The sequence below is a fragment of the Annulohypoxylon truncatum genome (genome assembly GCF_022578515.1).
Source record: "Annulohypoxylon truncatum strain CBS 140777 unplaced genomic scaffold F4807scaffold_2, whole genome shotgun sequence".
Taxonomy (NCBI): Eukaryota; Fungi; Ascomycota; class Sordariomycetes; order Xylariales; family Hypoxylaceae; genus Annulohypoxylon; species Annulohypoxylon truncatum.
The window spans coordinates 693471-703398 of NW_025953788.1; the positions used below are offsets into that span (position 1 = coordinate 693471).

Below are 9928 nucleotides of genomic sequence, written 5' to 3' on the forward strand. Positions count from 1 at the left end.
TGTTAGCCAAGACTCTAGGGGCATAATAATACTGTATCTTATGCCTCAAACCCTCAAACCGTCGCTGTCAGCCCTACATGGTGCACTTGTGTTACAACAAAGACGAATTCACTTTGGAAACTCTTGAGTAACCCGGTAGAGCTACACAAATATTAATATTTTCCAAGTATTCCGAATGAAGACCTTACCTCTGAGTTGGTATAGCCAAGTATGGCTTTCAGGAGAAGCCTCGTTTTGTATATAGACTCTCCTGTGAAGAATATCACATGCAATTAAAAGCATATGCTGTTACTTAATTGGGTAGCTGGAAGCGGAGACTGTGGTCCGCAAAGGAAGTTACTGCTGTGTGGGTATAGACCTAGTAAGGCAGGGCCCCAGTTTTAAAAAGCAATTCTGTCTTTGTCTTTGCAAGAAATCTTAAATCCACGAATTAAATCCGCGTTGGAGAGATGATATCAGAGATCACTGGACAGCCCAAATCGTTAAATCTACAAATCTACATCGACAATCTACAATCTACACAACATTATCTAAACTTGCATGACACAGCCTTAAACCTTTTTACGACTTACGATATTTATTCTCGGGACTGATTGGAAACCGAGTCACGATCTAATCTCTGTTCTTTCATAGCAGCATAATTAAAAACGTGTGCGTGTCCTTGTAAAATTGCATTCCTTTTCCATCTCGGAGTATCTTGTTGAATGTGGTAAACATCCCTCAGAGCATGGCCTAACATCTCTATACCATTCTCCCTTCTGTTTTCCATAATACCTACCTAGGTAAACCATTCACAATGGCTTCCTCCCCGACGCAAATACCTATCATCCAGGTCACCAACGGCGATGTGGCTGCGCCCTCTCCTCATATTCCCGACAGTCGCGACCTCGCCGGACAATCTGTAGCATCACCATCCGTCCCCTCATCTGACCCGCCCCCGAACACTCGGCGATGTTTCGTCTGCCTTACCGACGAGCCCGAGGCTACCTTACCCTCTGATTGGTCGAAGCCATGTACATGTTCGTTAGAAGGACATCACGAGTGCCTCATGGCTTGGGTTACCGATCTCGAAAACCAAGATAAGGACATCAAGTGTCCCATATGCAAATCTCCTATTACCATTACCGAGAAATGGGATCTAGCAATACAACTCAGCCAGTACCTGAACAGGAAGTTCTCCAGATGGTCGCCACGCATTCTATTTGGTTTCATTGCGTCGGGCGCCCTAGTTAGCAGCTCCGTTTACGGCGCAAAAGCTATCGACCTATTTGCGGGCCCCGACGCTACGATCAACTTCCTACTCAACTCCGAGCTAAAAACCAAAACTTTGGCTGAGGTTATGCGCCAGCCGAGCGAGACGGGAGGCACGGACGGCGCACTACCCATTAACTTGTTGCATTTTGCCGTGCTTCCCCTCATCGCCCCGGGCCTCGTACTCAACAGACTACGTTTAGGGGAGGTTATCTTGATCCCAGCGTCCCTACTGGTAAGAACGCTTCCCCACGAAGCTAATCTTCAAGGTCCCGTTACTAATGGCACATCATTACTAAAATAATAGTATGCGACGCTTATCGATCAGACGAACGAATACGTCGCCTGGCCGCCGTCCCCCGAACGAGCCTTGACCCTTTACCCAGCAGTCAAAGCGACCTACTTCCACCTATACAGCACCATTTCTAAGAACCTTGAGAAGCGATGGGCGGCGCAGGCGCGAAGACTAACACCCCACGGAGGAGCCGAGCAACCGCCCGCAGTCCAAGAACCCCCCGAGGCGCAGGAAGGCGGGAACCTTCTCGACTTCGAAATCGATATCCAGATAGGAATCGAGGACGAGGAGGAAGCGGATAATGACCAAGTCAACCGTCGAAATAGAGCTTTGGACGGCGGAAGATCTCCTGTTAACTTCCTGGCCGGAGCCCTCGTCTGGCCGGGCGTGTGCTACGGGATGGGCGAGCTGCTGCGAATGGTCCTACCCTCGCGATTCACCACGCGCCCGCTACTGGGCCCGAATACGGGCATTCTCCAAGAGCGATGGGGACGAAGTCTGGTTGGCGGTTGTCTGTTCGTCGTGCTAAAGGACGCATTCTTCTTGTGGGTCAAGTACAGACGTATGATGAACCGCGCATCCCGACGTATCAAGAACGCAGAGAATCGCAACCCGCTTCGTTAAAAGACTGAACTAGTCGACAAAAGGTGCGGGGGGAATCAACCTTGAAGCATGAGGAAGAAAGAAGAAGAAAAATAAAAAGCAGGCGTTTGGGAAGCTCTCTACTTGAATTGATGGACTTACCTAGGGAACGGGCATCTGAATTGTCGAAGGCATAGCAACTTGTGCGGCGGACGGAGATTAAAGCATAGGCGTGGATCCTGCTCACGGGACTTTTTTGTTTTGTAAGATACCAGGTTAATTTTTGCTTCCGCGTGCCGGGACACGGCGTCGGCGATGCTAGAGGCTAATGCTCATTTGTTTGTTGAATGGGGTGTGCGTCTTCTGAGAGCCGGGTGATTCTGCTTGTGAGATACTTGATGGCGTAGATTTCGGGGCGGAATGAGGATTAAGTGAGTGTTCTGTTACTAACTGGTTTGAGGGTAGGTTTTGAGTGAGTTATTACCTACTGTGTCCGTATGTTATGAAGACTGATGAGATGTGTCTACATAGGTAGTTAGAGCTTAAGTGAGATTCTACTATCCCGCTGATTGGCCCTCACGGCATCTCGAATTACAACGTGTTATTATGCTGACCAAGCAGAACACCGAGAAACGTATAAGAAATGAACCCACCATGTAAGTTTACACGATGTCTTTATGAGTGACCATACATGACGGAAGGTCACTTATTATACAGATGAGAATTCATCGTCCATCTACACCACCGCATCTTCACCAATTACCCCACGTATCTCCTAATCCGGGCCAGTATTAGTTAGGGTTACTACCAAACATCCATCCATCTCCTTCACCCTCCCAACCCACTCATATTTCATACTCATCTCCACGTCCCCAAACCACAGTTCATTTCGTAAATCACCCAAAATGCCCAACCCCAGCACCCGCCCCCGCACCCGCAGACCAAACCAAACAACCTTCACCCGCCCCTTCCCGGCGGCCGTCACCTACGACCTATCCGTGCCGGACCAAGCCACCATCACGGTACCGCTCGGCTCGTCGTGGACCTCCGGGCCGCACTGGCACGAGGCGCATACGGAGTTCTTGGAGGTGCTGGCTGGCAGGGCGAGGGTTACGCTGGGGAGTAGGACTCTTGTGGTTGGGGTAGGGGCTGGGATGGGGAATGGGGATGGGGTTTTGAGGGTGGAGAGGGGGGTTGTGCATGAGTGGCGGAGGGCTAGTAGGGAAGACGAGGAAGAGGGTGGTGAGGATGGTGGGGCGGGAGGAAGGGAGGTGGAAGGGGAAGGGGAAGGGGAAGGGGAGGATGTGGAGGAGTTGGTGGTGAAGGAGTGGACGGAGCCGAAGGATGGCGCGAAGGAGGTTTTCTTTCGGAATTTGAATGGGCTTGTTCTTGATGCTGCTGGTGGTGGTGGCGGTGGCGGTGGTTGGAGGAGCGCGCTTCTTGAACTTGAGCTGTGGAATTTGTTCTGGCGCGCTGATAATTATCCTGTTGTTCTGGGTACTGGCGCGGGATGGGTTAGGAGGGTGGCGACAAAGATGGTGATGGGTGCGGCTGTTGCGCTGGGATGGGTGCTTGGGTGTCGCGGAGTTTATGAGGAGTACGGGTTAGGGAGGTAGGGATATGGTAAGATTCTTTTATTTAAAAGGGGGTCGATGAGAGGAGTATTGGATCTGGTACATAGGATGATTTGTCCGTAAAATAAATTTATATTTATTAATCATCAATAACTATGACCTCGGGGGAATTATTGATCGCAAGAGCTGATTCCACATTGTCAGCTAAAGCATCAACGCCTGGTTCTTCCTTCTTTGTCGTCTTCCATTCCCCTGTGTGTGGATTGTATTCGAGAAGGTATAGTTGTGAATGGTTTCCATCCACGTATTCGTAAGGGATCTCCAGGTTAGGTTCGCCATAATTCCCCATGAATTCCAACTCAAGCTTCAGCTCAGTGCCAGCGTCCAGGTCTCCGCGGAAATTTATCACGAACGGCTCGGAACGAACCACACGCCTGTTATACTCAAGTTTTACGGAACGCAGGAACGTAGCCGGCGTTCCGTCAACATCCTCGCCGTAGACCCTGAGATTCTGCCGTCCGCCCGTCGACTCCATCTGGACGACCAGACGCCTTCGAAGGATGAACGTCGGGATGGGAATATCGAGTTTAGCCATCACCCGAACCATCAACTCGTCTGCCTTAGAATGAACACGCAGATCTGCGAGCCCGTCTATCGGCGTCTCCTGCAGATTGCAGATGGCGAGTTTGGTTCCCTTCCGCCGACCAACGGTTTCCGGGATCTCATTCGCCGGGGTCACCGTGAGAGAAGAGCCTAGAACTAGGCAGACGTCTGCCTTCTCGGCGTGATCGCGTGCTAGTTGGAGAGGCTCGGCCGGAAGAGCCTCGCCGAAATTGATGATGCTGTCGAGCAAGGCGCCTTCGCAGCGTGCGCACTTCCGTCCTGTGCGGTGGTCGTGGACTGTCTTTTCATATGAAGCCACGGCTCGGAAATCTAAGGATCATCAGTAAATTGGATTGACAATACCCAGAGGGCAGCTAATAAGTACCGCGGAGATACTCCGTCCCGCAGTCTTTGCAGTACTCGCGATTATTATTGCCGTGAAGCTCAGATATTCTATCCTGAAGTATCAAAAAAGTGAGTCACGTTTCACCAGCCTTCAATATGTCAACACACTGGCAGGATTCCGCTCTTCCTATGCAAGCCATCACAATTCTGGCTTATCAAATACTTCAACAGCCCTCGATTCTGCAGCTCGACTAGCGCCATATGCGTGGGCGTCGGTATAGCTTGCAAGGTGTTGACCGCGCCCGTCACCTGTTTTCCCTGGGCCCTGAGCGTCCAGACGCCCTTAGGACCGCGGAAGTCGGGAATTCCTAGGCACCAGAAATCAGACTATGTAGCTCACAGCGACGTATTCTAGACAACATTGCGGCTTACCTGCAGACGTCGAGATCCCGGCGCCCGTGAAGACGATCAGATGCTTGCTTCGCCGTATCAGCTTCGCGAGGGCTTCCGCCTTCTTGTCGACGGCCTCGGGAGCCTCTTGGCGCTCTTCTGCGGGGACTTTAGGGGCGGTGTTTGCCATCGCGATGGTACGGTGAGATCTGAATAAATGAAGGCTGAGTCAAACACGAAGCTATCCAGGATGTTATATTTGAAAAATATTGTTGATGGTAGCTCGTCAGCTGTTGGCCGTCGTTTGAGAGACTAATGTCATATAGTAGGTAGGATTACCACGTGACCATTGCCCCTGGTTCTCGGAAAGGGGGGTTGGCTATTTACTACCCAGTAGCCATAGGCAGCAGCGCTTCTTTAGATCAACAGCTTATACCTAACCTTTTATCTTGATTTCGAGGAAGATGGGTTTAAGTCATCATTTCTCGGAATTTTTCTACAAACCATTCAATGGTTAAGATAATCAATTTAATATCCTACTACACTGCATGAGTTGCAAGCGGTGCTCCGTATGTTTCACCATTTGGATGTGTATAAGGTGTACGAAATCACACGTATATCAATTCTACGGGCCCTTGAAAGTACCTATATAATCGCTCAGTATTCTTGTTTTGAAAATAAGATTGCCTAAGTATCTAGGTATTGTTGAGCATCTTGGCTGCGTTGTAACTGTATTTAATGTACTTATTTAATGTTATGTGAAAAAAAAGTATTTCTTAAATAATTCAATCTAAGTCTTAATCTGTGTAATTGTCATTATGGTAATGTCCTCATAGATCGTAAACATTTATAGGGTACGTTTAAGTACACTGTATAGTATTGAAAGAAAAATCCGACCTTGCTCAAAGGCCTCCATCGCTATTTACGATATAATAGTCTCTTGGAACACCAATTAGGTGATGTTGTAACTTGTTAGCTTTACATAGTGAGGAATAGAAACTAGTTGCCAAAAGCCTCTTAAAAACTGCTCAATCGTTTAAGAACTCTAGAAGACAATACAAGAACCTGGCTTTTGGAGTGACTCATCGCGTATCACATGCTTGAGTTGTGAGCCATGAGATCATATATAGAGGTCCATTTTGTTAGGCAGCATGATATTCATAAGGGCTGTTGCTCCATAGTGTTCGGGTTGGATAGCGAAAAATACTAACTGTTGGTTAGTATCACGATGTTGTGAATATGACTTAGAGCAGTGAGTAGGCTACATGGCTATGTGGGATATACTACTTAAAGCCTTTCTCTTAAATATATTCGTCTTATCGACAGTGGGTGGTTCGTTGCCACTGAGATACCAATAGTGTTGATAAGAACCAGAGCTAAGCTCGACGATAAACAATAGTTCCCAACCAGGTATAAGGCAGATTGCTAGCCTAGGTCCTAGGACTTCCGATCTCCCTAGTCCGGTTTCTGCCTTGTGGATTCATCCCATCGACCCGCATTCAAAGCAAGGATCTCTTGATGATGAAATGAACATCACAAGGCTCGCCTTTTGCGTACTCAAGGAGGCCCAAGGGTATTCGAACGGGAAACGAATGATGGATAGATAAGTTCGGTCAGCACATCCCGGATACCTAGGTAGTTCTTCACGGTGTTATTTCAAATTGGGGGTGTGTAGCTATTTGAACTCTTCAAGCCTCATACTGGAAGTAGCTTGGACCTCGTATCTATTCCTGGGCATAAATAATTGGACCAAACCAAATCCCTTGCATTCTCGGCCTAATCGATGATAAGATGAGTCGTGTAGTTGCCCGTCATCTCTCTAAGCCAGTGGCTAAGTCGTGGGCCGTATGACCAAATCCCTTGCTGCTCGATCGCTGCAGGTAGTAGCTGAATAGAAGATCGTGTAGGACTTTACGGTGACTATAAAGTATGGGTAATGCCCTGTCAACTCGATGGAGGGGAATGCATGATGGAATAAGCTCAATGCGACTTGGGTTGCCGAAGTGTGAAGCGGGTAATAATTAAAATATCCAATTATGTTTCTTAAATTGGTAATATCTGTCGACGAGGCTACCTTATAGGGAGACGTTGAGCGGCAACGTTCCTGAAGCGAGCTTACTTCGCTAGATATATCCGAATATACCTATGTACTAAGCAACGGACAACGGCCGCGGGGAAAAAGGTTCATATTGCAGGCGGTCTACCGAAGCTGACTGAGATACGACATGACGCTTATAAAGAAGTTAAAGCTGCAGTTGGTTATTACATAAGACAAAGTCTCGTGCCGAAATCTTCATGTCGGAGGTCTGTAGGTTGGGTTGCTCTGGTGGTCAGCAAGGTTAAACCATTGCGATGCTATGAGAGCCGCAATTTCAGCCGCTTGAGTCACAAGATTCGGTGATTCGGTGGAGCACAGGCTTTCGCAAGCTCATGCCTGCTTACCTTTTCCTCTCGTGATTTAGGCGGCGATGAAGGCGACATCTGGGGTTGAGCGTTGACATTTGAAGCTAAAGTGGTAGTTAACTGTTATAACAAGAGACTAACTCGATTAGAAGGCGTTGGTAAGGATTTAAACTTGCTAATGTCGTCCGGAGAGAAGGTAGCGCCGCAGTGTGATACATCACATCTCTCGCACATTTATCTAGGAGATGGTTTCAAGATGATTTCTGAGAGGTTGCCCTCATCCGCACTTTACCACAAATAGTAGACTGTACATATGCATATGAAACCGCATCGGTGCCTTGCGAAATCATGATTGGACCATCTGGAACTGTGCGTTGGCGCTTGGCGACATGTCCGATGAAGACGGATAGATGAACGGATAGAAGATCGATTGATCGCGTATCGAGTTGAAAATTGGAGGGTACTAGGTAGACTGTAGGTACACCGTTTAGACCGTCTAATCTAGTATGCGGTACTACATAAAACGACTGTCCCGCTGCGGCCACGCAAATTGCTAGGTACCACCTAAATAGAACATCGAAACCTGCAAGTTGTTTGCGATGTATCATGTACATCTGAAGAACTTTCAAAGTTTGTTCAAATCCGACGTGTAACAAATAAGGAAAATGCTCATCGGAAAATAATAAGGTTCGTCTTAGCTCAAACGATTTCTAACTAAAGATTCAAACACTGCCCAGCTTGGTTTGGTCTGGTTCGGTTCGATGACCACTCTCATCATCAAACTTTAAGCTAATAGCTCCCCCCCACACAGCTTTACCAGCCCCCTGGCTCCTTCATCATTGGCATCCGTCCAGCCGGGACGTAAATCATTGCATGACACCTAGTAGCCTAGGTACCGGACTCAATTTTGCTTTTTATTTTCCTTCTTTTCTTCTGTAAACGGCAACGGACTTCCCACCATCTTTTTCGCTCCATACAAAATGGGGCAACTGGGTCAGTATAATTGATGCAGGTATCCGACAACATGGATACACCAATACATTCTTCCGCTGTTTCAACGCCGACACGTGTTCTGGATTTTGGATACTTGCATAGTGCAGCAGATGCTGGCACACTTGTAAGACTTTGTAGGTAATCGGACAATTTGTCAACCAAGAAAAATCCTCAACGGCGAGGCCGTGTCACATCACGTTCGAACTGCATTCCCTAACTAGACCGTAGCACCAAGACCGTCTAGTTTCCGATACTACTACCGGCACACCGACAAACCCATTCGAGCAAATGGGGGCGACCTCGGTCAGTGCTATGTATTCCCGGTCATTCATTGCCCAGGTGGTGTTGTACCTACCAGCCTAGGTAATCGAAACTCCGCTAAATCACTTAATGACTAAATTGTCAGCATACCTCTCTCGTCTCGATAGGGATACGAAATAAATGCTGAACGCGGGCCGTGGTTGCTTCGCCTAGGAACCCCTGCTCTCTCTTGCTCTGCTATCCCCTGCTTTGCACTTATTGGCTACCTCTTCTCTAGGTACATCTTCCTAGGCATGAAGCACTTCCGATCAAGTCGACGTGTCACCATGCAAAAACGTCCTGCAGCCGGCCAGCTGATCGATTCAAACTGGTGCCACTGATCGTTCAACAACAAGCTGGAAAGCATCGCGGGAGGATATAGTCCCACAGAACACAGGAAAGCAGCATCCCAACGGACATCAATTGGTTTTGGGGTCAAGTCACGCGCCCCCGGCTCAGTGCCCAGTGTCTGCAGTGCCAATCCCAACTGCAACGAGCTGACAACCTTGGAAGCCCGGTAAACTAACCGTGGCGTCAAAATGGCTCGCACTAGCGCGAACCACATCGTTGAGGAGGCTGGATCGCTAAGTCGAATAAAATGAGACCAAAAAGATCCAGAAGTCAGCCCCAATTCAATATATAGTCCTCTTGGCTCACGAATAGGGCATGCCACCGGGGGGTTGGGATTAGCTTGGTTCTTGCTGCTTAGCCGCGTATGATCCCTGTTGGATGACACTTTGACACAACCTTGGAAGTCATCTTTATTCTTGACCTTTTTTCTCACGATATTTTTTGCTCCCTTATTTATACAAGTATGTTTTCTTTTAGTGCAATCCACTTTTAGTTGTCCGTGACACACTGACACACCGCCTACGGCTACGGGAAAGGGAGGAATGTATAGTGGCTTGGCAGAGATTTCGAGATCCTGGTCCTATGCGGCTCCATGCAGGTTCAAATGTTCAATGTTATTTCTACCCATGCCCCCATGTCCTTATCTAGTGCCGCGTTGACCGGTTATGCTAGCCGGGTGGCCCGAGGGGTGTTTAGTGTTGCTTCTAGACTCTCTTGCAGCGCGACTTGGGGACCCGTGATGTGTTGATGCACGGTCTACTTGAAATTAGCGACTGTAGATCCATCTTCGGACACGGGGCGAAAGCTACGCATGTCATCACCCGCAATCACGGCTTCCTAC

The 9928-nt window shown here is 48.4% G+C and overlaps 3 protein-coding genes across 3 annotated transcripts; 2 read left to right on the forward strand and 1 right to left on the reverse strand.

The window, feature by feature from the left end:
• Nucleotides 1-411: 411 nt before the first annotated feature.
• On the forward strand, nucleotides 412-2707 carry F4807DRAFT_407014 (uncharacterized protein). The gene is made up of 2 exons (XM_047996335.1): nucleotides 412-1486; nucleotides 1559-2707. Exons 1-2 carry the CDS (start codon nucleotides 797-799, stop codon nucleotides 2168-2170), a joined length of 1302 nt encoding a protein of 433 aa, XP_047858702.1. The 5' UTR covers nucleotides 412-796; the 3' UTR covers nucleotides 2171-2707.
• F4807DRAFT_117507 (uncharacterized protein) lies at nucleotides 2568-3868 on the forward strand. The gene is made up of 2 exons (XM_047992847.1): nucleotides 2568-2593; nucleotides 2664-3868. Exon 2 carries the CDS (start codon nucleotides 3034-3036, stop codon nucleotides 3742-3744), a length of 711 nt encoding a protein of 236 aa, XP_047858703.1. The 5' UTR covers nucleotides 2568-2593; nucleotides 2664-3033; the 3' UTR covers nucleotides 3745-3868.
• Nucleotides 3793-5323, reverse strand: F4807DRAFT_117480 (NAD-dependent deacetylase sirtuin-7). Its single transcript, XM_047992846.1, has 4 exons — nucleotides 5083-5323; nucleotides 4819-5018; nucleotides 4691-4763; nucleotides 3793-4635 (listed from the first exon to the last, which is right to left on the reverse strand). The coding sequence occupies exons 1-4, from the start codon at nucleotides 5228-5230 to the stop codon at nucleotides 3842-3844; spliced, it is 1215 nt and encodes a 404-aa protein (XP_047858704.1). The 5' UTR covers nucleotides 5231-5323; the 3' UTR covers nucleotides 3793-3841.
• Nucleotides 5324-9928: the final 4605 nt, after the last annotated feature.

Excerpts from the sequence above, each read along its gene's own strand:
- F4807DRAFT_407014 (XM_047996335.1), top strand. The coding sequence starts at position 797 with ATGGCTTCCTCCCCGACGCAAATACCTATCATCCAGGTCACCAACGGC. Across the intron at positions 1,487-1,558 it reads TGATCCCAGCGTCCCTACTG|TATGCGACGCTTATCGATCA; the intron begins GTAAGAACGCTT and ends CTAAAATAATAG.
- F4807DRAFT_117507 (XM_047992847.1), top strand. The coding sequence starts at position 3,034 with ATGCCCAACCCCAGCACCCGCCCCCGCACCCGCAGACCAAACCAAACA.
- F4807DRAFT_117480 (XM_047992846.1), bottom strand. The coding sequence starts at position 5,230 with ATGGCAAACACCGCCCCTAAAGTCCCCGCAGAAGAGCGCCAAGAGGCT. Across the intron at positions 5,019-5,082 it reads CGGGATCTCGACGTCTGCAG|GAATTCCCGACTTCCGCGGT; the intron begins GTAAGCCGCAAT and ends TCTGGTGCCTAG. Across the intron at positions 4,636-4,690 it reads CGGGACGGAGTATCTCCGCG|ATTTCCGAGCCGTGGCTTCA; the intron begins GTACTTATTAGC and ends GATGATCCTTAG.